Below are 26,782 nucleotides of genomic sequence, written 5' to 3' on the forward strand. Positions count from 1 at the left end.
CGTAAGACGCAAATTGCAGTACGACTAGCGTGGCGGATTCGGGCACAGCCGCACAGGCACAACACCACTTAATCAGGTGTTGCAACCTCCGTCAGCGTAGAACGTGCCCAGGTTAGCAGGTCAGTCGATCTATTTGCAAGGCTGTTCCACTAAAAGAGTAGTGTGCTCATATATACACTCGAGGACACTGTGTGCCCTGGCTTAATGTTCGTTGTACTGTTGCATTTCGGATGCTCTAGCTATGGTTCCACTTATCCCAGGCGTCAGGAATCTCGTTGCCTGAATTGTTTGTGTTACACCCTGTTCAGCTCATGCTTGCCAAGCCGCGAATCTAGACTGCGTCACAATACAGCCTCCTTGAAGGACACATATAAGCGACATTAATAAATCAGTGGCTTGACTGAAAGCTGGCTGTTCCTACTCCATTACACATTGGTCGGCGGTTTCAGTTCCTTCAATATCACGACAACGTTCATTCAAGTTCCCCTATAAAGCTGATACTCAACATCAACTCCAAGTTGGCAGCAAAAGATTGACGTCGGCAATATGACGGCAGAAAAATTCCAGCAAGAGGCTGAGGCCAATGGGAATGGACCTCAGTCCCAAGATCCACAGCGTCCCGGTGTGGCACAAGATCTGGCGGTTGAACGTGGGATGAAGCCTACGCAAGACACGAGTCTGCCTGCGGACTTGATACAGGTAGAAGAGCAGAAAGCGTGCGTTCAGTCCCCCTGAAACACTTCACCTTGTCCTAGTTTATTAATGACCCATGATCACCAGACCATCCGTACCAGAAAAGGTCATCACACCTCCTGCCAAGAACCCTCACATGGAGATGCCTCCAATCGTGTCGGAGCCCGAGCCGCAGATGGTGACGCCGCTGTCCAGGTTGACGGCAACGCCGACGTTCATCGACTGCCCCTTCTGCCTCCAGCGGGCTCAGACAAATGTGTCAACAGAGGGGACCTCAATGCAGACCATGGCGGCGGCTCTGTGCTGCTTGTTCTGCATATGTGCTGTCTGTCTCCCATATGTGTGCCCACTGGTTTGAGGACACGCACATCTACTGTTCGCGATGTAAGGCGAGAGTGGCGACTATACCGCATGATGGGCACATACACATATACCAGCCAACTGATCCAGCGATGGTCGCAACGATTTACCAATAGTCGCCTGATCGAGGTTATGGACTGGGGTGAGAAAGAGAATTGACTGGATTGTAATGTTGCGGTCCGTCGGGCACCAGCCTTGATATACAGATATGAGTTGTCTGCCTGTTTTGGGGGAAAGGGTGGGGGGGGGGGCCATCATGGTCTTCCGAAGCAGTACTTCTGGAATTGTTGTGGTGATATTAGCAACAGAATTTAATATCTCAGCCTTTTCCCTTGCTCATTTAGATTTAGTCTAGCAATCTTAATTATGTTCACTATTTCCCTAATCTATTTGTTAAACTAGTCAAGCACTAAATAATTAAGCATATACACCCAGGTTGTAAGGGTTTAGGTATTTATTTCTCTGAATGTACTATCTACTGGGACACCTAGACTACTTGAACTTAGGCAGTCCCATGGATTCCAGCTCATTAATATCTGCGCTCACTAGCCACCTCTCGAAGTCTAACTCCTTGATGTATTCCAACCTTATATTGAATCATAATTCATGCCTCCTAGTCACTGGTAAATACTCGAATATAGCAGTGCTAGTGATTGGACTCTGGAGCCTCTTCAGTGCCGAAGACCCTTGAGCAGCAGAAGAAATAGCTCGCTTGTGCTAGTTTCTCCGATTCCAGCAGGTTTTATTTAGTAGGATGCAATTCATCCCGTCTTCATTATACAAATGCACGTTTCGGGCAAAATGGAGGTTGGATTCCAATTCGCAGCTTCTGGTTCTCTAGCAAATGCCTCAATCTTGTGATGGTTTTCATCACTAGACCACTTCTGATTACTCATGCCTTAAGCCAAGGGACGGGCGGCCGGGGCGGTGCTTGCTTGACGTGTGTCACGCTGATGTGAGATTGGCCACAAAGAGAGACACCACCGTTCAGAAAACCTATCAGATGTTCTCATTGCAGTTTATGCCAAGAACCCGTACATGCTGCTCTCCTCGCCGTAGGATGGTCGGCGAACATTGACCGCTGCTAGAGATGAACGGTGAACACAAAAATTCACGATCAATAATAAAGCACTAGTGCATACCTTTTGGGCCTACACTTCAGTCGGCGACCATGTCGTCTCAATTGGAACCGTCAGTCAGCATTGAGACGGGACGACCGAAGGCAACGTTCCCATGCTCTGGAGCTGTGAAGATGTGTTTTATATCAGCTTGGTATATATACCGTCTCATCACTTCCGGAAGAGATGAACTTGAAAGAAGACAACAGACCTCATCATCTGCTTGTATCCTATATTCGTTACACTCTCCCGTCTACAGACCACTCACCATCTTAGCCTGAAGCCGCCTCAATACTCGACTGTCATTTAACCGCGACCATGTCTATCATCAAATATGCCTTAACTTTCTGGATTGCCTGTCAGGCTATCCCAGTCAGTGCAGAGTACAATGCCAAAGAGACTCTCGTGCTTGCGGACTGTGGTATCGGGTCCAATGCTGCGCATCCAGACTGGGCCACTTCCAACCAAATGCTGTACTGTGAGTAGTTTTGATCGTCTTTTCCGTCGAGACATGATGCTAATTACGAATACTGGGAACAGACAAAGGCTCAGTCTGGGTAGATGACTCCCAGTCCAACACCAACAAGCCTGACATGATCGCACCCGTGCCCTGGGACGGCTCATATCCCTGGCGATCCACGGGGACAGGAGCGAAATTTCCCAATGGCGACCTGTTCATGACTTGGATCGACCCCAAGCCCAAGGACCTCGAGACAGCGGGATCCGCATTCCACAAGTACGACTACCACGTCCTCAATTGCTTCGCCTACCACCGCGACTTTGTTGCGCAGCTACCGAGTGGCGAGTGGTGCCGCTCGGCCTACGTCTGCAACCATGGCGAGAATCCCACTGCGACTTCCATCACCATTGACGTGTCGAACAACAATGACAAGGCCACTCTAGACAATCATGTCTCTGTGGACACCATCTTTGATACCATCTCATATAATGAGAATGGAACCTGTGACAACACATGGACGGATGTTCCCAATACCCAGTGCAAGATGAAAACAATCTGCGACGAAAACGTCAAAGGTGTAACAAAGGGCATGGTGAAGGCCCTCAAAGATCTGGCCAAGAATGGAGACTCGGGAGTATTCCAGCAGTCGACTGTCGCCGACTCGAGGTGGAACCCTTGCAAGAGTGGCCGTGATACTTGTATTGGAGGATGGGACCACTTCGAGCGGGACATTACCAAGGTGTCACAGACTCTCCAAGTCAAAGTGAAGGACCAGAACGGAAACTCGAAAGGTCACCTGGACTATACGTTGGACTGCACGCACGCCAAGAGCTGCGAGGCTTGTAACAAGGCCAAGTTCTCTGGAGCCGTTGCGAGTGCCTTTGTTGGGGCCATCTTTGGTCCCATCTTTGGCCCTCTTCCTTCTCTTACTGCACAGGGAACTTGCTTGGCGAATGGGTGTTGAACAATTTCATGGAGTGAATGATTCACATGCCTTAGCCCGGAATATAATGTTGGAGGGGTTTGCTGGAAAGGAAAGGCCTTGTCCAGTTAAGAGGGAACGGCGTTATTTGAGTGCAAGGATAGCTTCTTCATAATGATGTGGACTGCGTTGAAGAGGTAAGAGAAAGAATTGCAGCTGGTTTTCCGGGTTTGTTATGCACCAGCCCTAATGTATAAATATAATCCTGTTTGCAGGACATTGATCGCCGTGCCACCGGGCCGTTCAAGGCAGCACGAACGACATCATGTTCATCTGACAGGCCTGTGTTCGAATGAACAACCGCTAGCCTCATCTCTCCTTCGCCTTCATGGGTTGCCAGTCTCGGCACTATTACCGGCACCGTGCATTTCCCTCAGCCTTATTTCCCACCCTTTCAGATTCAATCACATATCCTCGAGCATCTGCATCATTTTCCCGTGCAGCTCACATGCCCTAAGCCCGCCGCCAATGACAGACTAATCTATGCCCGGATTTCAAACTGTGGGAGACACTACAGATCTCATATAAGAAACCTCAGCCCCTGCCAGACAACCAAACGCTGTGATCGAAAGACCCAAGGCCAGAACCTCGGGCCAGACAGCTCAGACACTTATCCCCTGGACATATTGTCTGCTCCGAGTGACCTAGACCACCTACGTGGATTCCAGGGAGCCCAGTGGATCTAATTTACTGATATCTACACCCACTGCCCGCTTTTCGAACACTAACTCGCTGATAATCTTACCTGTGATAGGAGAGTTGTGTATTCCCCACTGATTGTGACCAGCTGCTAAGACGAGGCCCGGTGAATCCCAGAAGAGGACCCAGCTCGAGATCACGACCTTCCATATTCACGATCGGTCTGAAGCAAGCCTGCATGAGAAGCACCTGACTCTGGGCAAGATCTGGGGAGACAATGGCCAGGTTTTCCATCAGCTCCTGGCAGAGCTTTGGATTGAAGTCCACCTTACGCCACTGTGGCTCCGTTCACCACCTATGGGTGCATCCGGGAGGAGACTCTTGAGTCCACGGGCCAGCTGTCAGAATCACGCGCGTTGCATCAAGCTCGCACTTTCTTCCAGACTGCTTGTCGCGGTATCTGACTGACTGGACCCTGTCCCGGTTGCTCGAATACTCAATCGCCTCCACACTTCATTCGATGAAATCCAACCCCTTATCCTTTGTCAGTAAAGTCAAAGAGGTTGTGAAAAGGTACGGGTGGCACTGAGCAGTCTTTCTCAATGGTTTGTACCACTGGAACACGGTATGGTCAACCCAATCCAGATTTCGTGGTACTCGCGTGTCTGCATTTGAGTCGCCCACATGTCTCCCCACCGCATCGCAGTCGGCAGAATCGTATTTTCGGTAGCTTCATATCTTCTCGTCGTCGTGATCATTTGCGAGTTGTGCGTGTAGTTCGAAGCTTGCGGGTGCCAGACAGGCAGGATCCGCCCACTCTCCGAGACAGCCAGCCCCTTTGCCAGATGAACCACCAGCGAGTTTAGTTGCCTCAAGAAGTATGGCACGGTGCTGAACTGGGTTGTATGACGAGTGGCGAGACAAATATTATGCTGCGCAGCGTCCCGATTGCACCTCCGCCTTCAACTTATCAGTTTCTTGTGTGCAGCAAAAGACGTCCTCAATCAGCCCGTCTTGTACCTATGATAATGATTTGTTTGCGATCCGTCTCTATTTCATTATCCGACCTCATAGTTTCTAGCGGCGTAGGCCACAGGGGAATATTGAGAGCGATGGGGTGTGGGTCTCTGAATGGAGCTGCAGAAGAAGCGTCGAGCTCCTGCTGCTGGACAGGGCAGGCAATCTAGTCTCCAAAGGATGCTTTTGGGAGGCCCGCGGATCTCTACTGCAATCTGCCTGAGCTAACTTTCGAAATGGAATTATGCCTTGACTGCTTGCAACTCGTCTAAAGATTGTTGAGCGGAAGATGTTGGCGCTGTGGCCTCTGGTCGAGTAGGGGAAGGCTGCCTAGCTGGCAGTGTCTCCAGGTTGTCAAGAAGCATCATGCATTAGTTCTACCACCCAGATACTGTTGAGTGCTAGCATCTCCTACAAATACAGGGAATATTGTCAAAGTGTCGACTCTTAAATCTTCGAGTGGTTTTTTCAGATGTTGCCTGCAATGTTGAAGCCCTATCAATACGAAAAGCGATTCACAGCGACTCAATCGCAACAACAGAAGAGATGCTACTGTCCTTCCCCGAAACAATGCGGACTACCTAGGTACCTAGGTAATCTCATATACCTTAAGAGGCCGGGTGTGTTTTCAAAACTTTTGTACTGTTTTTGAGACGTTACCAGGGAAGCTGCTGCTTTCAGTTTTGCAGCTGCCCACCCAATGAAAGGCGTAGAAACCTGGACTCTTGACTTCCATCACTTCCCAGGACACACAGATCCTACCCCTTCCATCTTTGCATGGGTTCCTCCACTTTCGCCCTTTCTCTCATCAGCTTCAGAAGAGCAAGCAAGACGTCATCCACACTTCAATGCTTCCATCTGGCCTGCGGCTGACAACCTTTTACTTCCAAATCCTCCTACCGTTGTGTCTACCGGTTCCCTCATCTCCTTACGTTGTCAGACTCAATCACGCCAAATTTTCCAGCTGGACGCGCTCCTGTGCTGCCCCCAGCATGCCTCCATCAGCATGCGACCAGAAAAAGGCAGACATTATTCGTCTAGCTGAGAATGAGTGCTTCGCAGAGACCGAGACAGCTAAGGCCGTCTATGAACTGAAGTGTCTCAAGGTGCAAGCAAAGTATAAGGCCAAGAAGAAGCAGGCATGTCGCGACCTCAACGAGCAGGAGCTGGAAGAGTTGGGTGGGATCAAGAGGCTTTACGAGGCCGAAATGGAGCCTATCAAGGTCAGGCATGCAGAGAAGCTTTCTGAAATCAGGGAGCAATATCGCATAGCGACCCCAGAAGCTGGCCTACATGTGTCTGCCACTTCTGAGACTCCCATCTCACTGACTCTGGTGACCGCGCCGGTAAGACCCCCCTCCGAAGATCATGTCGAGAATGGCAAGCCTAGTATGCAAGATATAGCAGCAACTTGCTGACCAGCAAAAGGCTGAGGCTGGAAACGACAACTCTCCTGCTAGCAGCAGATCCATTGACGATACCGAGGAGTCTGGTGATGAGACGGACACCTCCATCCCCGCAATTGCCCCCCAGGCAACAAACAAGGCGAAATTTACCCCCCGCTTCAAGAAGCGCAAGAGGATATCGGGAATTTTTGACAGTGGCGATGAGGAACCAGAATTCTCTCAGAATGAGAACAAAGATGAACAGGATGATACGAGTGATGTCTCCTTCCCGGGATCACAGGAGGGACCTTCCGGAAGGGCTCTCAAGGCGTTCAGGAGACCCTCCACTCAAAGATCTGGACAAAACAATGTGTCGTCTGCCTTGGCAACAAAGACGAAGAATCGCTCCCGTCCAAAAGAAGTGGACAACGTCTTCAAAACTCGGACCAGAGCAACTTCAACAAGTGGCAAGACAGATAGCCAAGCTGAGGGAGGAGACGAGGACGAGGATATCGGCAGTGCTCCAGGTAGGTTGGGCTCACCGCTATTCGTCCTGTCTGCTCTTATGCAAACGCTTTTCAGAAGAGTTGCTGCTAACGATCTGGTTCCAACAGCTTCGCAGGCTCCACGCCGCAACCGAGTCCGACCCGGTCGACCCGAGCCTGGCAAATATAGGATGACCGCGAAGGCTTGGCCTGTGTGAAGCCACTATTAGCACGAGGATTTCTGGAATTGGCATCAACACCTGACGAGAAACGACTCCGGGAGACTTACACATCTGACAAGATATGGGCTGATGAACAGGGGTAATATTGGCGAGGGAAAACGCAGCACATGCCTCGGGTTATCATACGAGCGACTCATGCGTCGGATGGTTTAGTGTGGTCATCTGTGGGAATCATTGTACTCCCTCTCTGCAGATGGGTTCCCTAAGGTCTTTTGAAACACTCTGGAATCCGCCAAAATTTGTTCCAGGTTTTCTGAATATTGTTTGTGAAGGACATATTGGTCGGCAGAGACATTGGTGGCAGAGTTGCGGACTAGACTTAGTTCATCAGATAGCCACAGTGCCTTTCTGGGCGCTTCGCCCATTAGAACTGCCAATTTCTTCATGATCACATCCTCTGCGGTGCCATACTAAAGCTCATTATCCCCCAGACCTCAATCAATCTTCACAAGCGATGATGTACCAGGAGCCTAAGCAGGCTTTTCTGGACAAGGGACAGGAATTAATCACAAAGGACTTTAAACAACAAGGTCTTATGAAGCGTTTTCAACCTCAACGATTCTTCAATACAGCTGTCTCACACATAGATCAATCTCATCAATACTACCATGACCCAAGAGCGAGGCTTCATGGTGCATATCTAGCAACCAGAGCTCTACACGAACTATTTTGCTGATCTGCTTACGGTGCCTCGGTCCAAAGCGCAGGCATCATGGAGGAGGCATTGAATGTGAGACTCCAGGAAGCCATATATTCCTCACAACTTGATAAACCACAGCAAAAGTTGTGCAAAAAACAACAAAACATCCTACCCTAAGTTGGAGTGCGTCTGACCTTTGGTATCAAGTTTGGAAAGTAGGTGACGATGTTTCACAGCAAGACGGTCATCCGCGTCACGGCAAGCTCGAACAGACGTCATAGTTGGATCTCTAATCAAAAGTAGAACCCTGGCGTAGCCCGCTCGAAATCCTTTGGCGTCCCGACAGCCCGACTGAATCATCCGGGAAGTCCGCATCAGGGTACCCGCAATTCCCGGGGCGTTCGGCAGTTGGAGGCGGGCCGTGCCGGGGCTGTTTTGGCGAGGTAGCAGATCGGCGCCGTGGCGGCTGGGCGCACATACGCGAGAAGGCTGGAGCGTATCGGAGAAAAGAATGACAACATCACCATTACGCATAAAGATCTCCCGGGGTTGTACGAGTGCCCTGTGCAGCTGAAGCAATAGAAGCGCTTGGAGGAATGTGCCGATCTCGAGATCGCCAGACCTCGCTGTCCTCCCTACTCAGGCTACTGCGTGCCCTCGCCCTTGGTTTCACTAGCTCAGCCACAGCCGCATATGCCTTCTATGCCGGGAAATCTGGCCTTGCACCGAGTATCGAGGACGATGATCTTTCCGGATGTTGCTCTCCTGGAATGCGAGTACGTGTGCGGCCGCAGGATGCCAGCATGTCCTCTCCGGTGTGCAGAGCTCTGCTCGCCTGGTACCAACCGTCGTAATCTGGTGCTTACCGGTCTCTTCTGGTGCACCACAATTGTCAATAGATCGTCAATGACCAGGTGTGGCTAACACAACGCTATTAGATACACGGTGCTTGTGTAGCAGGAGCAGTGTTCCCAGGGTGATTGCCGGCGAGACGGTCCTTCGTCGCGTCTTTGGGTTGCTCGCACGGAAGTGACGGACTTTTATGGGCTGGCGAAGGCAAAGAGGGAGGCGGCAGGCATATTCGTGGAGGCGCATGTTCGGATGGAGGACTGGCTCAGCTTATAGAGCGCCAAGAACTGATCGTTGTCCGCGTGCTGTAGGGTCGAGGGCCAGGGAGTGTCCTTGAAGCCGAGAGTGAAGCTGCCGAAGCTGCACGTATACTTTAGATGACGGAATCCAAAGCAGGCGCATAGCTGGCCGGCGAACAAATGCCGTCCCGTCTTGGTGTTTCTGTCCAGAACTGACCGGCACAGCTGCCTTTGTGCGGTGTGGCACTGTGACACAATGCCAGCGACGGTTGTGCCGGACCTCTTTGTCTCGCAATCGTTCAGCCTCGTTGGCACAACGGCCATGTTACTCGGCCCAGGGTGATGGTTGCAGTGCGCCACGGCTTGACAAATATCTTGCCATGATGCCGGTGGTGAGCTGTTCCAGCTTGATTTCACCTGCACATGTGCGACCAGACGGCTAATAAAGATGTAAACAGCAATTGGATACTCTACCTGAGGTTCACAATTAATACGGATAAGGTCACATCTGGATCTGGCGCGTTAGGGAAGGAGCTGCCGGCTGAGGTCGAGGACCGGGGGTTGACTAGATTTGAAACAATTCATGCACCCATTCCCACAAGCTTAAGGTGCACCCGACACCCCAGCCGCGGCATGGTGGCACATACCGTCTGGGAGGAGAAAAGGTTTGAAACAATGAGGCAGACTTTTGACTAGATGGGACGATGGTTTGTAGCTCCTCGCCAGGCGTGGATTGGAATCTCCGGGCGCTTGGCCGTGTACGATGGGGCAAGGGATGGGCCACGTTGGGGCATGTGAAGGGAGGTCCGCCAGCAGATTGAACCTTCTCTCAACGGGCTGCCACAAAGTGCCGGTTTGGGGGGGGGGGGGAGATCTGTGCACCATTTAAAGCCAGGACGGAGTTCCTGTTGTAAATTTTCCTGCGAATTGCAATAGTGCCCTTTTTCCTCTCTGCTGTGCCGTTGACCCTTCATTTTATTCACGTCTATCGAGGCGAGCAGGTGTCGTCGTAAGTGCCCCATAAATCTTTCCCGTTCGCGACAGACTCATTCCACTGCACCCTATTTCCTCCTGCCCTAGCACTATGTACAGCTCATGCACCTCGGGTACTTTGGACGAACGAGCTCGATCGGCTGACCGAGTGACTGTCCCACAATAGAGAATCTATCAGCATCAGATTTGCTCTGAGCCATCTTCTTATTCGATCGCAGTCTCACCGTCTGGGTCGCGTCGAATTGTAAAATAGAAGAGACGATAGTCGAAGCTGTTCTGCTAGGCAGACAGACAGACAGACCTGTAGCAAGAGGCACAGGAGGACTGGAGGGCCAAAGCTGCCCACCTGTTTCACCAAAACCGGTAAGCAGGATCCGCTGCTGGAGGCGCCCTGATCATCAACCCCTGCCGAGGCCCGCTGGCCCCCGACTTGGCCCCCGACTTGGCCCCTGGAGACCCGCCCGCCCACGGGTCGAGACCACTGGGCACCTGCATGAGCCTTGTCTGTGCCCACACCGGGCGCGCAAGTCTGTGTGCGGCAGCATGCGCAGCTTCCCGGCCTTGGAACCGACGCCCTCGTCACTCGTCATTGTCCAGCAAATGTCTGCGCCGCTCCTCTACAGACTGCCCCAGCTGTCCCCAGAATTATCACAATTACCACATTACGGCTGCACCTCCGTCTCTTCAAAAATAGATCCCTCCCCGGCCTGCGGCCAGCTTGTCCAGCCCGTCCATCCTAGCTAACCACCAGGATGCGCTTCCTGCAGCCACATGGCACACTAGTCTAATTCTCGACCGTCGCCAACTCTGACACCGAAGCCGACGATACTGTCTTTTCGAGTTTGAACTCCCAAATACTCCAAGACTTTCCTCCGACCACGGTCCAGTGGCGACGAGCTGGCTCCCCGTCGTGTCCTCTCGAAGGCGAGACACCACCGACCCTACGACGGGATCCCCACCGCATGGCACTCGGCTCTCCGCTCCGTCCAACATGGTCAGCCGCCTCCCTCACCACCATGTCTCCCGAAGCTCTACTCCCCAGTTTTGTCGCCGACGCGATATGGCCCGACCACAAGTCTCCCCTCCAGACTCATAGGCTACACTCAACCTCATACCTCGACGGCCTGCGAGGCGTCGCCAGCTTGCTGGTCTTCTTCTGCCACTACACCGAGGAAAATCACCCATACCTAGTACCCACATACGGCCTGAACAAGGACGGCGAGTCATCATTGCTGCAATTGCCGCTTGTGAGGATCCTGTACAGCGGGCGGCCCATGGTTCACATCTTTTTTGTTATATCCGGCTTCGTGCTCTCGTACAAGCCCCTCAAGGCGATACGCACAAGAGACCTGGAAAAGTGTTACACTGCGCTGTCCTCGTCCACTTTCAGGCGGCCATTCCGACTCTTTGGGCCATGTCTGGTTTCGACGGCGATAATAGCTGTGATGATCCAGTGCGGCTTCATGTACAGGCCTCTGCCGAGCCTCTGGAGGCAATTCCTGGCCTGGATCGACGCCATGTTCCACAGCGTCACCTGGCCATGGGCCTGGGACTTTGACCTGCGACCTGCCTTCGACATCCACCTATGGTCGATTCCAATCGAGTTCGCCCACTCGATGCTGCTGTTCCTAACCATCCTCATGGTCGCCAGGTTGCGGACGCGGGCGCGCCTGGCCATCGAGGTGCTCCTGATCGCCTACGCCGTCACATGCGGGAAGTGGGCGGCATTTGAGTTCTGGGCGGGCATGCTACTGGCCGACATACACATCAAGCGGACGGCGCAGATGAAGCGCTACGAATCCATTGACTCGATTTCGGCCTCGTCACCAGGCACGTTACCCCCGATAATAGACAACCCGATCCTGCATTACTGCGTGCACGGCACCATTTTCCTGGCCTGCATCTTCACCGGCGGCTGGCCCAACTTCGACGCCGACAGGACTCCCGGCATCCGATGGCTGCTGGCGCACACGCCCTCGTCCTTCCCACCGGTGGACAACGTCACGCCGCAGAAGTTCTGGTTCGCAGTGCAGGCGATCGCGATGGTCTGGACATGTGGCGAACTCCATCCCGTCAAGGAGTTCCTCGAGGGCGAGTTCGCGCAGTACTTGGGGCACATCAGCTACGCGATATACATTGTGCACGGGCCCGTTCTCGAATGCCTCCAGAGGCAGGTGGCGGGCCAGGTTTACGTGGCGCCCAAGGGGACGCCCAAGCTGCCAGGCTATAGGCCCGAGGTCCTCCCCAGTGGGGTAAAGGGGATGGTTGGGATCGACACGGCAATGCAGAGGACGGTGTGCTGGGCCATGGGAATGCTGCTCCTGGGGCCGATTGTAATTTGGGTGGCAGATTTGTTTTGGAGATTGGTAGATATACCCATGGTCAGGCTGGCCAGGACGATCGAGACGAAAGTGCTCGACAATGACGTTGACCTCGGCGCGAGATCAAACGGCAACGCCCACTAGAAGCGCAGGAAGTATGGTATTTACTAGCATTGTGATATTTATTAGCAACAAAAAGAAAAGACTTGCTACTGTTTAAAGCTTAGCGATTTAAACTACAGCTCTATATCTATATTGCTCCACCCAAACACAGGCCCCGAGAGAATATGCGTGTGAAGCCGGAAGTCGGCCCCTGCCCAGCCTGAGTTGTAAGACGGACCAACGAAGAGCCATGCCCAGACATGCACTGACGCCGGTGTCGAGCACGACCGGACCGGTTCTCGCAGGCCAGACACGGCACGTGCAAGATTTAGAGCCGTCACCCGCAGCAAAGGCAATTTACTGCCACGTTGTTTCGAGCGCCGCGAAACTCCGCCGGACGCCGCACCGGACAAAGGGGGCGCCCAGGCCTGATGGATCATGTCTCGGCTGCGGGTTACGGGGGCTTTCTTAGCGCTGACAGACTAAGCAGGCCAGGCAGGGCAAAACGCAGTGGACTGGCTACTTTTCAAGTAGGCTTAATGCACTTCTTGCTCACATAGCATACACATGCCGCTCTCTCCCTCTCCATTGTGACTCCGCTAGGGACAGACATGTGACTTCGCGAATGCAGCCCCTTTATCGCCCGGGCCTGACACCCTGGATATTCTGGATGAGTCACGCCTTGATGCTCTGCGAATCCGCGTCTCCCGCGTCCCCGTGTGTGCTCTGTCTTGTATGTCCTCTGCGAACGTCGGACCCTCCCTGACGTCCTTATCCTCGCCGTCGAGTCACCGTCCTCAGGCAGCTCACGCGGCTTATTAATTGTCGACGGCCAAGGCTGCTGTTGGTTAAGTCGGTCCTCACCTCTCAGGGAGCTATATGCTTACCCTTTTTTTCCTTCACCTTCCTCAGGCATCGACTTATTAGTCCTCAACATTTACAACTCACGATTCTCATCACCAGACCAGCCACTGCTGCTCATCTGCCCAGCCCTGAACCAGGACAGGCCAATTGGAAGGGACGTAGGATACCAGAGACACTCATCACACATATCCACCTCATACACACCATGGACGCCAGCTGCCAGTGCGGTTCCGTCACCTTCAAGACGCCTCTCGAGAAGCCGCTCGCGCTGTACATATGCCACTGCACAGAGTGCCGGAGGCAGACGTCCTCGGCCTTTGGGACGTCGGCCATCTTCCCACGCTTCGCGCTGCCGGACGCCGAGCTGCTCAGCGTCTATAAGTGAGTTCCCACCATGCGTTACCTGCCCCGGGGCCCCTGATGTGATTTAAGAGGAAAATATGGTAGTTGTGAGTGAGCGGCGGCGTAGAGGGAACAAGAAAAACAAAATGGAGGGATGGGAATCGTGAAACAAATTAAGAGTAGGAGTGACAGGTCGGCTGATACTTATGTTCCCTCCCCAGACGGCCCACCCACTCTGGGCAGACCCTCTACTGGTGAGTCCGGAGGACCTTGATGGTCAACCCCCTCCCCTCCGCCAGCCTCCCTCCCGGATTACTGATACCGACAACTACAGCTACTTCTGTAAAAATTGTGGCACGAGGCTCATCCACACCACACCTGTGAGCTCCCCATTGTTCATTCTCGAGGACCCTGCAGATACTGCCCTGCTACATGCACACACCTGCCTGTCTAAGGCTGTCTTGATCATGCACCCCGTCTCGTACAGGCTACGTGTATTTTGATATGCCTCGTTCTAACGCGCCACCCACTGCAGAACAAAAGAGTCGTCTCCGTAAAAGGAGGGTGCCTCGAGGGCTTGGACTGGGGCAAGGCGATCCACATCTGGACCAAGAGCGCTGTAAGCAAATAATTCCCTAAAACCGACCCCCAACTCCATCGAGCCTATGTCCTATCGCCGACTGGCATCCGGTCCCTCCGGCATAGAAAAAAAAAGAGAAAGAAAAGAAAGGGCAGAAAGGGAAACGCGGCAAGACAGGAGATAACAGAGGCTCCCCCCCCCCATCCTCCTAAAGTCCAGAAACCCACACAGCCCATACGCCTACGCAAATCATATCAAAACTCACTACACAAAATTGACGCCACCTGATAACTCCAATAAATAGATGATACCTATCCCAGAGGACGCAGAGTCCTACGAGGAGTCCCAGACGACCGGGTATAGCGACTCACAGGAGACGCTGGACCAGCCGGGGATGCTGGCCGGGTCGGGCGGCGTGCCCGGCGAGGACATCCGCGAGACCCTGATGCGCGAGAGGCAGGCCAAGAAGAGCAGCGAGCTCGAGGGGATGTGTGGGATAGAGAAGCTGGACGGGGACATGGTGCGTGATATCGTGCACTGAGGTTGGGTGGGTAGGTTGTAAGAGAGGTTGTTACTATTTACTTGATACCAATTGTTGTCACCATTTCAAAATTGCAAGATCTATCCATGTAAGTAAAAGTTCGAGGATTGGATACATCAGGGAACAAAACAGATTTGTGGGAACAGTTATAAGAACAAATAGAACGTTGGTCAAACAACACAGAGAAAACGCATACACAAGAGCAGCAAGTCGCCCGGAGCTCGCACGCACATGAGACGTATGAACGGCCTCATATATTTCCACGGACGTGCGTATATCTACCACCAAGCAAGAAGCGAAAACTTGGTATTATCTCAGAAAAGACACAACCTTTACAACCCCCAGGGTCAATCAAGCTGAGCTGGGTATTACTAAAAACACATATGCTTCACTTCTCTTTCCAGTGTCTCCTTCATCACCACCACCTCAAGACTAACCCCAGCCCTCTTGCTTTGCCTACGAGTCGGGCAGCATCGTCTGCTGCGCAAGGTTGCCCAGGCTCAGTGCCGATTTCAACGTCAACCCACTCGTGTCGATATCCGGCTGCGCGGCGTTGTTGGCGGCGGCCTGTGTCGGCTGAGGAGCACCAGCCGCGGGCGGTGCGTTGACGGCCACTGGAGGCGTAGGGGATGCTGCGGGTGGGGCGCTCTGTCCAATACCACCGAGGTTGACTGATGACTCGAGGGAAGAGGCGGGCGGCGCTAAAAGTCCAAAGTCAGTAACGAAAGTTCACCAATGGAGGTTTGACGATTACGAGGAGACTCACGAGAGGCAGCTGGCGGCGCAGCGGCGGGCGGAGGCGGCGTGGGACTGCTTGCTGGCGGCTCTGCAGCGGGAGGAGCACTAGCCGGCGGCGGGGAAGCCGCAGGAGGAGGGCTCGCTGGCGACTGTGCCGCGGGAGGCGGCGCAGGAGTGTTCGCGGGGGGTGCGGGCGGAGGACTATTCGCTGGTGGCGTCGCAACCGCCGGTGGTGCGGCGTTGAGCGAGGGTGTCGTCGTATGCAAGCTCGAGGGGACTGCCACGCTGATGACGCCCACGCCGGCACCGCTGCCCGCATTGGCCTGTCCGGTGCCGTTACTGGACCCTGCGCCGGCCGCCGGAGCCTGCGCAGCCGGATTCTGTGCAGCCGGGTTGTTGACACAAGGCGCGGTCACATACACTGTCTGAGTGACGGTCGAGGGAAGCAAGCTGATCGTTTGCGTCGGGGCCGGGCCCTGGGCGAAGACGGTACTCGTGAGGAATTGGAACGCCGGTCTGGGGCAAAAGGTCAGTGCATATGCTTCGAGGCTGCGGACAATATCCAACTCCTGGGACTCACGCATTCGGATCGGGAGCAGCCGCAGCGTTGCCAGCGGTACTGTTCGAGGCTCCAGCTTGCGGGGCTGCTGCCGCCGGGGCGGCCTCCGGAGCGGTGTTGTTCGATGCCCCTGCGCCCTCTGGTGCTGCTGCCGCCGGGGCGGCCTCCGGAGCGGTGTTGTTCGATGCCCCTGCGCCCTCTGGTGCTGCTGCCGCCGGAGCCGCTTCTCCGGCGGTGCTGTTCGATGCTCCCGCGGCGGCGGCAGGAGGGTTCGTTGCCTTGGCTGCTGCCGTCACGGTCTCCTTTACCGTCTTGGTGACCGTCGCTGCAGCGTTACCATTCCCCTTTCCCTTTCCCTTTCCTTTCCCTTGTCCTCCTTCCAGTGCTCCCAGGAGTGCCAACAGTCCTCCTGCGCCCTTTCCTTTCCCACCCCTTGCTTCTATGCCGTCACTGTTAACCCGTCGAATCTCATGGGAGAAACCGCTCGCCTGTAAAAAGTCGTCAGCACTGCCAAGTCCCGAGAAACCACCTATTTGCCAGGTTGACGCACGTTGACCAGTGACAGATATCCTATTAGTAGCACTAGGTACTGCAGGTAAACTTTCATCTTGTCGTCGAGACCAGTGATGAGGCTCCGCCTCAAGCGAGAAGCCCTCTCAACCCGTGGTGAATTAAAGAGTGGCGCAACAGTCCAGCCGTTTTGTCGTCGGTTCGTTAAGATCGTAGGGTTCAATGATAAATCGAGTATGGGATCAACCCTTGGAGAAAGGAAGGTGGTGGTGTTCACCGGGTGATGGAACGAGAGGAGAGCCAAGACCAGCAACTTCGTAGGCCCGGGCCAGCGATGCGAACGAGATCGACCGGAGGAAAAGCAAAAGAGTTTGCCGAGATGGGATGGCCAAGGGGTTTTGGGGGGAATGGTATCTGGGCCGAAAGGAGAGACGGGACGTGCAGGAACAGGCCAGAAAGGAGGGTGCGCTACAGAGTGTGGATCGATCTTGCGACTGGCAAGCCCTCACACGCACAGCGGCATGGAACAGCAACCGGGCGGTTAGATGCCGTGTCTCTCGCACCTCAGGTACGTATACGTAATTAGCGGGCTCGGGGGAGACGAGGCGTCCGCGGTGTTCGAAACGACTGTGCCTGACAGAACTCTGAGGAGTCCCACGAGAGGATGACGAAGTGAAGTGTGCTGGTAAAGACTGATGCTCTCCCGAGCGAAAAGATGGGATGGGATGAAGGAGGTGGAGACGCAAAGGGGGCGACTTGCGAGAGGAGGAGAGAGAATAGGGCATCGCGGCCAGGCAATAGCGGTCTTGATCTGGACCGTCAGACCATGCGGGCGCCCAAAAGAGAGATTGCAAACCGGTGCGAGGCCCCCCAAGGGCTCGATGCCTGGACGCTCGTGAGGCTGTTTCGGCCAGGGTTGAAGACGAAGAAAGAGACAAGTTCAAGACGGTGGCAGCGTCAAATGCTTTGGTTGGGGACCCGCCCTCGGAGAGAACCCTGCACCGACCAGTAGGAGAATTTCCCTCGTAAGTGTCAGTCGCGGCGCTGGGTAAGCTTGTTGTTGCCAGATTGAGCCTCATCGGCAAGATGTGGAGGGGTGTGGCCTGGCCTAGGGGTGGTGAGACAAGCCCCTGACGGGACGTGTCTGAGGTTGGCCGTGGCGAAACACCAGCTCCCAGCCTGGCCCGCCTGCGCTACCAGCGAGCCAGCGATCGCGTGTGTGGCTTTGCGCCAGAGCGAGCGCGAGCGCGCAGCAGATTCTCGGACATGGCATGATCAATATCGCCGTTTTAGACGAAAAGAAAGAGAAACTTCATGCAGAACAGGAACAAAGGCTGTGATATGTTGCAATGCATAGCCAACAGTGAGGAGCCGTGAAGGAACAGCATCGACAAACAAACAAACACAACCGTGTAGCGTTTTCTCATCGCGCGGGCGAACACTCGATGTTTGGTGAGATCTTGAAGTCTCGCACTGACCAGCACTCCCGATCTCAACTTAGAGCATGTGTGGATGCAGTGCAGGATGCATCATGCCCTGAACTGAGGCTTTGCAGACGAGTTGAAGGTTATCTGAGAGGACGGGTCGCTGGTGTTTGGTACCGACCTGTCGTTCAACTGATGCAAACCCGCCAAGGCATTTAACGGGTAAGGTAGATGAGAGGGACGGTCTTGGGAGTCTTGGGGGGTCGTCTCTTGTAAGAGACCCTGTGGGCTGCTGCTTGGGTTGGCTTGGCCGGGGTCGTCTCCTGGTGTGCAGAACTACTGGCGCGCAGGAGGCGACGAGATCTGAGGAGCTGGGCTGGCTGGGCCGGGCTGGGCCGGGCTGGGCCGTACGATATTGCATAGGGCAGGAGGCATCTGATGCAAAGCCAGAGGCGAGGCCACCAATTTTGAGGCCATCTCGGCGGGCCAGGAGATCTGCCAAGAGCCGAAGAAATGGGGGTCAAGTCACGATAGCCCCTACTGTGCCGTATTTTCCGTTGATGCAGTGAACATGTCCAAGAGAATACACGTTCCGGGATTAGGTAAGAAGGGGCGCCACGGCGGGGCCACGGCGGGGCACAGCAGGCCATGGCATTGCGTCTTCAGGAACGGGGCCTGGCCCGTTGCCAACGTCGTCGGAGCGGAGCAACAGAGAGGCCCAGGAACTCCGAAGCCGTCCGAGTCCGAGTCCGAAAGTGATGATGAAGCTGGCCAAGGTGGTTGACCACCGCACAGCCAGCCTGACAGCAGTGACAGCTCCTATTGCAACCTTGCTGTTGCAGGTGCCCAGCCACTAGGGAAAGACAGTTGCTGGTGGCGGGCGGGATTGGAGCCGACCCGCGCTTACCAGCACGAAGGGAAGCCTGCTGAGCTAAAGCTTCTATGACGACAGTACTCAACGGCGTCCCACCGTGGCGCTGACAGTGGAGGCTTTGCTGAAGTCCGCAATCATGAGCAAACTTCCGGACATCCATAAAAACATCTCGTGAAGTTCTACAGAAACATTCACCGGTTGCCCGTGCTGCCGAAACGTCTGTGAAACATCTGCACATGAGAGGCATTCGCGGTGAAGGACACAATCTACAACCGTCGACACGGCTCCATTCCTCACAAAGTAAACATAATCAATCTTAACCATCATCCATTCTTAGACGGCAAATAGTAGCCAAGAGTATAACGGCCAAGATGGCGGGCACCGTCCATGTTCTGGACGACTACTACCTCGCCATAACTCTGCTCATCACAGTGGCATATCAGCTTTTCTTCTTCGCGATAGCCTTTACATTTAAATTCGACAAGCTCACAGGTACTGGGACTCAACCCACCCTCAGACTGTGTCTGACATTTACTCATGAAGAGAGGATCAACTAACACGGAATCTCAGACTTCGCCGGCGGGACCAACTTTGTCGTCCTCGCCATAATAACCCTCGCCTTCTCCGGGCCCAGCCCACATGCCCGGCAGATCGTGCCCTCCATCTTCATCATGCTGTGGGGGGTGCGTCTGTCGGGCTTCCTACTGTTCCGCATCCTCAAGACGGGCAAGGACGACCGCTTCGACGACAAGCGCGACAAGTTCTTCCCCTTCCTCGGCTTCTGGGTCTTCCAGATGATATGGGTCTGGGTCGTCTCCCTGCCCGTGACGCTCATCAACTCGCCCGCCGTCAGGCAGTACCCCTTCATTGGCTTCGGCACCGGCAGGGACATCGTGGGGATTATCATGTTCGCCATCGGCTTTGTCATGGAGAGCGTCGGCGACGTCCAAAAGTACAGGTTCAGGAGCACGCAGGACAAGAGCGCCGTGTGCGACAAGGGCTTCTGGGCCTGGAGCCGCCATCCGAATTACTTTGGCGAGATCATCATCCAGTTCGGTAGGTTCAAAGGTTCTTTTCGTCTCATCTCTCGGCTCTTCTCATTAGAGTTTTCGTTTCCTGACTCTTGTATCCCCAGCTATTTACATGATCGCTGTATCCTCTGCAGCCGACGGGTTCGTCCGAGGGCAGGCTTATAACGCCTTGTATGCGTCCATCCTGGGCCCGATCCTGCTCACCGTGCTGCTCATGTTCGTCTCCGGCCTGCCGCTCTCGGAGAGGCCCGGGGCGAAGAAGCGCTACGAGAAGGGCACCAACTGGGACGGGTACAAGCGCTACCTCGACCGGACGAGCATCCTGATCCCGTTCCCACCACAGCTGTACGCCAAGGTGCCCGTGTTCCTGAAGCGGACCGTCTTTTTGGAGTTCCCAATGTACGTGTTCGACCCGGCGAAGCACGCGGACGGTGCTCCTGGCCAGAGCGGAGCGGAGGAGGGCAGGGGTGAGCAGGCGGGAAAGCCCAGCCAGGCCACCGAGCGGGGCCAGAGCACGGATGGGCTGACGGGGGAGTCACGACAAACCTAAAGCGAAAGAGAGTCATGGCGGTCATTATATGTACCACTGTTCGTGATGTGCGGTTGGATCAGTGATTGACGGTCCAGATCCACAGTCGTAATGATAATCAGTAGACCGAGTATGCCAAAAGGCCAGTACCACGGCCCACAGCCCACGGAAAGTTACAAACTTATTCTGAACGTGTTGGAAGAAAGTGGTGTTGACTCTGGAGTGCACATAGTCATATACAGCAGAAACTGTATTCGAGGGTATCATAAGACCTTTCCGGGACGCCTTCCATGCAGACTCGTTCTGATCCAAGAACTTATTTTGAGCTCTCCTTTGGCTCTGGCACTGCTTTCTTGTCAGCCATCTTCATCTTCTTGGCCTGCCTCTTACTCATGACCGGCAACGACGTCTGGTCAACGCCGCCTCCGTCATCTACCCCACCCTCATGTTTCCGCTTTCCATTCTCATTCTTGCCCTTGGGTTGTTGCTGATTCTGGCCCTGCTGCTTCTTCGCACCCTTCTGCTTCTTCTGACCTCCACCAGCATCTTTTTCATCGTTCTCACGCCCTGGTATACTGCCCTCCACGTCCACAATATCCACAACGCCCTTGAACGCCCGCCTCTTGAGCCCCTCGTTGACCACCACGGCCCTAGGCCTCACCCCGAGGCCCTCGAGACCCTTTTCCGGCCCGAGCCCCCAGACGGCGAGCAGGTTGACGACGTCCGCCGGCGCCCTCAGGCTGCCGGGCCCCCTTCGCCTCGGAGCTCAGCACGATCCCGCGGCCCCTCGTGGCCCTCAGCAGCTCCGTGGCGTTGGCGATCCACACGGCCCGGGCCCTCTGGTCGCCGCCGGCGACGAGCTGGCCATAGCACACCTCGAAGTAGACGCCCCTGTTGACGGCGGCCATGCAGGGCTTCGGCTTGAAGTGGAAGGGGAAGAACTGTGTCAGGTCCAGGCTGATCATCGAGATCTCGGACATGGTCGTGCACGCCGCCGCGAACGCCTTGTCCGTCGTCGGCCGGCAGACTACCATGTCGTAGGCGGCTGCCACCGAGGGGAGGCGGTAGTTGGTCGCCGGGTCCGAGACCACGACGGTGGCGCGGCGGAGTGTCGTGGGCAGCTTGTTGTTCGCGGGGGCATCGCCGCGTGTAGGGGCCGGGGTGGAGGATGAGGATTGGTTGGTGTGATTGTGTTGCGGGAATGACGAGTGGACCGGCCCGAGCTGTGGTATTGGGTTGTTGATCTGCGAGGGTATGGGTGCAGAGAAGGTGTGGTTTATCGCGACTACGTTGTAGCCGAGCGACGCGCTGAATTTGAGGGTGCGCTCGAGCTCCGAGGCCGGGGTCTGCGGCGTCCAATGGATGTTGAGATCGTAGAGCATCGTGACTGTGTGCTGTGAGGTGCGACTCGTACAGTCATGTCAGGGCTGTCGCACGAGAAGCCTTTGTTCGGGCTTGGATAGAAGTTGCAGTGATGAGATCTCACAAGGCTGAACGGAGGCGGGAGCTATCAAAAAGTTCAATGTGGGGCGGATCTGCAACTGCATGCTTGTGGAGCTTCCCTAGGTAGCGCTACCTGACAAGGCTACCCTGTCGCGTTCCTTGGGTGGCCAGGTCGTCACCGGGCTCCATCTTGAAGCACTCCATACCTAAGTAAAACCCCAACCCAATCCACGCAAATCCCCTTCGTTGTGACTGCCTGGAGCGAGTTGCTGAGAAAAAAAGGATTGTGTTACCGCTGGGGTTTGATTACCGGCCGAATAATGGACGCTGCCTGCTCCAATTCAGCCCACGAGCCTACGGTGGCACAATCCAGCCGAGTCGAATGTGAGCGTAGCGCCCTATTGGTGTAGACATACGCTCATGCATCGTCACCGTGGAACATCTTTGTGAGGCGGCCTTGCAGCAGTCGATCAGGTATAAGTCTCGAACGACATGCTAGATGGTGAGAAACACGGCGATGATAATCTACGGTGACCCTTTGGTCGATAGATGTAGATCTACCTTTGTGCTCCTTGGGTATCTGTACCTAGGCAGCTTGGCATGCTAGGGTCAGGTTGATGCTGAGGGGCCAGAAAACCCCCTGTGAGCTCGCCTGGTCAACCGCAATTTTGGCGGGCTTGGGGTCTCTTGGCGCCAGCACCCAGTGGCCTACAAGATGGGCACAGCCTCAAACTCGGACGCGGCTAATGATATCACCTGAGTGATTGACACCCGAGACGAACCCAAAAACCACCAGCCGACACAAGAGGCAGCCACCTAGCCTCGCATGAACGTCGTCCCACGATACCTTGTCTGCACTCGCCCTTCATTCGCCTTCATACTCACGAACACCCGCCATCTGACGGATCCTCTAGCGATACCCCTTAGACCGTCACGCCGTCACGAGATCACGATATTAATCAAACTACCCAGCAACTCTAATCAACGAGACCCACACAGCTGCCTTATAAGCTGCGCACGGCAACCAGTTGCTTCTCAAAACAGCACACAACGTCACTTCACGCGTAGCCCACCATGTGTCTGATATTCACCTGCGGAGAGCACACTTTTCGGAAACAAGTAGAAGGGTACGATGGCGTCGTCTGCCGCTGCCAACGCTGCGGCAACTACTCAGCCCAAGTGATCAAGTCGAACCCCTGGTTCACATTCTGCTTCGTCGTAAGCTCTCAGCAGCCCTTCCCCAACTTGACCGAGTGTCACTGACCTGGCCACCAGCCTGTGATTCCACTGTCTATCAAGGGCTACGAGGAGGTCGCCTGCCCCATCTGCAACACCCACCAGCCGCTCCAGCAGCGTCCTGATGTGCAGTCCATGAAGAGGGATGCCGCAGGAGGGGGCGTCCCATTACAGCAGCAACCACCGCCGCAGCAGGGTGGGCCGGAGGGCTGGGGAGGACAACAACCTCCGAGAAACGATGGGATGAGGTACGGATAGTCCCGTCCCGGCGGGTTTCGCGCCTGAAGTCGTTTGTTTTGATTTGTCTGGATGGCAAGGCGAAGGCAAGATAGCGCCTGAGTATGGAGTCTGAATGGTGGTTGGTGACTTGATACCGAGCAAAATTGGTCCCGTTGCGGCTGTGTTGGCCCGATTCGATGCTTTCTAGTGGGCACGAGGACTGGACATGAGGTTCTTACACAGGAGAATACCCTATACAAGTATTGTAATTCAATTTCATTCACCATCTCATCTTGCGGTGGTTCTTCCAGGAGACTTGCGGCCCATAGATGTTGGGTCCTTCGAGCGCTCGAAGCTCCCCGATTTGATGGAGTCGGTGCCGCGACATTTGTCGAAACTGCAGCTTGATGGGCCTCACCGTCATCAAAGAAAATCAGGGCTTCAAGATATCTTGAACTACGAGTATGACCATGTAATGTCAATGTTAGTGGCGTGACAGGAGCATAGCATCGTCCGTGTTGGGGGTCACCACAAATAAGTACACGACGGTCCAGCTGATCGTGAGAGACGTAGAAGAATATTTCGCAGCACAAATATTCTCAGAAAAGGAGTTCTTTTCACATATTTTGAGATTTTCGTATGATAACACCCGAACTTGCTTTTCCTGGCTCCGTGGCGGGAACCCGGTGTTCGAGACGGACGTGTCTCACTCCGCCACCATGCGAGCCTCGCACAAGCCTCAAACAATTCCGCCAAACACAATTCACCAGTACATAAGTGATTTGAGTCTTACAAGATGTTGTTTAATATCGTGTAAAACACGAGATGTTTTGAGCCATGCTGTGGGTGATTTCGAGTACCCAATGGATCGCTCTGGTCCACCAGCTAGTTTGACTACAGGGTTAGGAGACGGTCAGCAGGGGACAGGCCGCGATGACGTTAGGCTCGAGCTCTTTCTCTCTTTGTAAAAGCTCCTTCCGCAACCTCTCGGCTCAGCTCGTCCACGACTCGCAACCTCGTTTACGAGGCTACAAGAGGTCACGGAGCAACAATTGACCACGACATCAACCACGGTATCGGAGAGGCTCAGCGATTGGGAAGGAACGACCATTCCACGGCTGGTCAACCTTCGGAAGCGAAGCGATAACACACTGTCCCAAAAGGCACGGGTACCTCTAAATCGGGCCAAACCTGACAGTTGACGATTGGGACACTCACAATGGCTCCACCCCAGCGTCCCATGGTGCCGCGGCAGGACACCGGGGTGATGACCCCTCGGCCAGCCCTGGGCATGCAGAACGTCTCCGTCGACCGCGTCCTCCGCCATTCCAGCGAGATCCCTTCCGGCCAGCCTCGGATACATCCCGCGCAGGGCTCCTCCCCCCAACCCCAGCCCGGTGCCATGGCGTCCGTTCGAGCTGCAGCCCGCGCGGCAGCCCGTAGGGCGGGCGTGCCCACGAACGCAATCATCACACCGCCAATCGCTGGCGCCGTGCCAGGCTCGCGGATAGCCGTCCCGCAGAACGTCCCGCAGCGGACCACCAAGGTCAGCGAGAAGCTGGTCCTCATCCCGGACGCCCCTGATGACGATTCACCTGAGGACGACGATATCGAAGAGGCCATGGCGAGGGAGGAAGAGACGGCCAGGAGACAGGCATTTATCCAGCAGGAGGAGGACCGGCCGCTCCGGGACGAGGAGCTGGACGTTCTCAGGAAGCGGGGTGGGATCCGCGGCAAGAGTTATGCGGAACGGCTGCCAAAACGACAACGCGCTGAAAAGCTGTCCCGGCTGACGGCGTATTGCACGGCGCAGGGCTTCAAGATGAAGTCAACGGCTGAGTTCCTGCGGACGAAGCACGAGGCGAAGACAAAGCTTTATGACGACTGCCTGTACGTGGTCTATCATCTGCCACTAATGAACGGTACGGAGGGATACCGCGTGCGCAGCAGGCCGATATTGAAGACACCGGGAACTGGAAAGACGGTGCTGGATCTTGAAATCGAGAGGAGTGAGAGGAGAGACGAGCACTACGGCTGGGCCAATGATGAGTTCACCGGAAGTCCTGGGGGAATCTCGTCGAGTCCGACGGATCTGCACCCGATTACGAGCAACGGGTCGGACGAACGAGGGCGGGACATGGGACGGGATGGCGACGACGACCGCGCGTCCCTCAGCCCTATCAATCGACTAGCCCCTGACGCCAAGAACTTTGCTGAGATGTTTGTATTCTCGTACGGCGTTGTGGTTTTCTGGAACTTTTCAGAGCACCAGGAGAAGGACATCCTGGGCGACCTCACATTCGCCGAGAGCGAGAAGGGCATCTCGCTCGCCACAAGGCCGTTCGAGCCCGGCGACTTCGAAACTGAAGAGTTCCACTTTGAATACTCGGCCGACATCAAACATCCTCGCATCTTCAACGACATGATCACGTTGCTTCCACGATCGGACCACATGGTGAAGTTGACTATCAGTCACGCCGTGGCGCAGAGCACGAAGCTGTGCAGCTTTGAGGAGAGGATGTCCGAGACAATGAAGCACGCCGAACACGTGCCTAAACGCCTTGCGATGACGGGCGAGCTGAGTATGGGCAGAACCGAGATCGTCAAATTGCTAGGGAGGTTGTTCAAGAGCCGGGTCGACATTAACTTGTGTAAGTACAGTCTCTATCTTATAACCATGCTTCAGCGAGAGAAGCACGTGGCCAGGTCGGTGAGGGGAAGAAAAGAAGCAGTTTATTGGCAACCTAGTTGTCCCGCGTTCCCTCCTGGCTGTATATCGCTGGGCAACCATCATCAGAATGCTTTCCTTGGATATTTTGCTAATATTCTCACAGCATCAAACATCCTCCCAGTGCCCAACTTCTTCTGGGAGTCTGAGCCAACACTGCATCCCCTCTACATGGCCATCCGGGACTACCTCGAGATCGACCCGCGCATCACCGTTCTCAACGAGCGGTGCCGCGTGTTCCTCGACCTGGCCGAGATCCTGTCTGACACCGTGGCCGACGCCAAGATGAGCGCCATCACGTGGATCATCATCGTGCTGATTGTCATCTCCATCTGCGTCACGGTGAGCGAGGTCGGGCTGCGTTTCGGGATCCTGCAGAAGAACAACGGCAAGAGCGATGGCGGCAACGATACTGAGCGCAGCAGCATCAGCAGCAACAGGGATGTTGAGCGCACGGTGGCTGATGTCTACCGGCCGGGTAGCATCGAGTGGAAGCTCGCCAAGGCCAATATCACTATCGACGAGTTTAAGGGCTGGATCACCAATAACGAGCAGGAGAGGGGTGCGATGTGCGGGAGCGAGATCGTCGGGCAGACGTTTGCGGGTGTGTAGATTGTCAAGGCGGGGAGCAACGGGCGC

The 26,782-nt window shown here is 54.9% G+C and overlaps 11 protein-coding genes across 11 annotated transcripts; 8 read left to right on the forward strand and 3 right to left on the reverse strand.

Moving 5' to 3' along the window:
* Positions 1-546: 546 nt before the first annotated feature.
* Positions 547-1,051, forward strand: INS49_002263 (uncharacterized protein; the record flags this gene model as incomplete). The annotated part of the gene is made up of 2 exons (XM_043163077.1): positions 547-716; positions 781-1,051. 2 exons carry the CDS (start codon positions 547-549, stop codon positions 1,049-1,051), a joined length of 441 nt encoding a protein of 146 aa, XP_043031583.1.
* A 1,588-nt stretch (positions 1,052-2,639) lies between these two features.
* On the forward strand, positions 2,640-3,595 carry INS49_002264 (uncharacterized protein; the record flags this gene model as incomplete). The annotated part of the gene is made up of 2 exons (XM_043163078.1): positions 2,640-2,649; positions 2,712-3,595. 2 exons carry the CDS (start codon positions 2,640-2,642, stop codon positions 3,593-3,595), a joined length of 894 nt encoding a protein of 297 aa, XP_043031584.1.
* A 2,666-nt stretch (positions 3,596-6,261) lies between these two features.
* INS49_002265 (uncharacterized protein) lies at positions 6,262-7,357 on the forward strand (the record flags this gene model as incomplete). Its single annotated transcript, XM_043163079.1, has 3 exons — positions 6,262-6,615; positions 6,698-7,181; positions 7,269-7,357. The coding sequence occupies 3 exons, from the start codon at positions 6,262-6,264 to the stop codon at positions 7,355-7,357; spliced, it is 927 nt and encodes a 308-aa protein (XP_043031585.1).
* Positions 7,358-9,061: 1,704 nt separating this feature from the next.
* Positions 9,062-9,433, reverse strand: INS49_002266 (uncharacterized protein; the record flags this gene model as incomplete). The annotated part of the gene is made up of 1 exon (XM_043163080.1): positions 9,062-9,433. The coding sequence occupies one exon, from the start codon at positions 9,431-9,433 to the stop codon at positions 9,062-9,064; it is 372 nt and encodes a 123-aa protein (XP_043031586.1).
* Positions 9,434-11,118: 1,685 nt separating this feature from the next.
* Positions 11,119-12,567, forward strand: INS49_002267 (uncharacterized protein; the record flags this gene model as incomplete). The annotated part of the gene is made up of 1 exon (XM_043163081.1): positions 11,119-12,567. The coding sequence occupies one exon, from the start codon at positions 11,119-11,121 to the stop codon at positions 12,565-12,567; it is 1,449 nt and encodes a 482-aa protein (XP_043031587.1).
* Positions 12,568-13,594: 1,027 nt separating this feature from the next.
* INS49_002268 (uncharacterized protein) lies at positions 13,595-14,852 on the forward strand (the record flags this gene model as incomplete). The annotated part of the gene is made up of 5 exons (XM_043163082.1): positions 13,595-13,770; positions 13,953-13,985; positions 14,066-14,111; positions 14,267-14,350; positions 14,616-14,852. The coding sequence occupies 5 exons, from the start codon at positions 13,595-13,597 to the stop codon at positions 14,850-14,852; spliced, it is 576 nt and encodes a 191-aa protein (XP_043031588.1).
* Positions 14,853-15,308: 456 nt separating this feature from the next.
* On the reverse strand, positions 15,309-16,756 carry INS49_002269 (uncharacterized protein; the record flags this gene model as incomplete). Its single annotated transcript, XM_043163083.1, has 4 exons — positions 15,309-15,553; positions 15,619-16,106; positions 16,171-16,637; positions 16,700-16,756. The coding sequence occupies 4 exons, from the start codon at positions 16,754-16,756 to the stop codon at positions 15,309-15,311; spliced, it is 1,257 nt and encodes a 418-aa protein (XP_043031589.1).
* A 2,572-nt stretch (positions 16,757-19,328) lies between these two features.
* On the forward strand, positions 19,329-20,538 carry INS49_002270 (uncharacterized protein; the record flags this gene model as incomplete). Its single annotated transcript, XM_043163084.1, has 3 exons — positions 19,329-19,449; positions 19,528-20,013; positions 20,093-20,538. The coding sequence occupies 3 exons, from the start codon at positions 19,329-19,331 to the stop codon at positions 20,536-20,538; spliced, it is 1,053 nt and encodes a 350-aa protein (XP_043031590.1).
* Positions 20,539-20,833: 295 nt separating this feature from the next.
* On the reverse strand, positions 20,834-21,899 carry INS49_002271 (uncharacterized protein; the record flags this gene model as incomplete). Its single annotated transcript, XM_043163085.1, has 2 exons — positions 20,834-21,269; positions 21,343-21,899. The coding sequence occupies 2 exons, from the start codon at positions 21,897-21,899 to the stop codon at positions 20,834-20,836; spliced, it is 993 nt and encodes a 330-aa protein (XP_043031591.1).
* A 1,135-nt stretch (positions 21,900-23,034) lies between these two features.
* On the forward strand, positions 23,035-23,454 carry INS49_002272 (uncharacterized protein; the record flags this gene model as incomplete). The annotated part of the gene is made up of 2 exons (XM_043163086.1): positions 23,035-23,178; positions 23,236-23,454. The coding sequence occupies 2 exons, from the start codon at positions 23,035-23,037 to the stop codon at positions 23,452-23,454; spliced, it is 363 nt and encodes a 120-aa protein (XP_043031592.1).
* A 1,180-nt stretch (positions 23,455-24,634) lies between these two features.
* Positions 24,635-26,755, forward strand: INS49_002273 (uncharacterized protein; the record flags this gene model as incomplete). Its single annotated transcript, XM_043163087.1, has 2 exons — positions 24,635-26,066; positions 26,250-26,755. The coding sequence occupies 2 exons, from the start codon at positions 24,635-24,637 to the stop codon at positions 26,753-26,755; spliced, it is 1,938 nt and encodes a 645-aa protein (XP_043031593.1).
* Between the last annotated feature and the right edge of the window lie 27 nt (positions 26,756-26,782).

The sequence above is a fragment of the Diaporthe citri genome (genome assembly GCF_014595645.1).
Source record: "Diaporthe citri strain NFHF-8-4 chromosome Unknown scaffold_1, whole genome shotgun sequence".
In the NCBI taxonomy this organism is placed as follows: domain Eukaryota; kingdom Fungi; phylum Ascomycota; class Sordariomycetes; order Diaporthales; family Diaporthaceae; genus Diaporthe; species Diaporthe citri.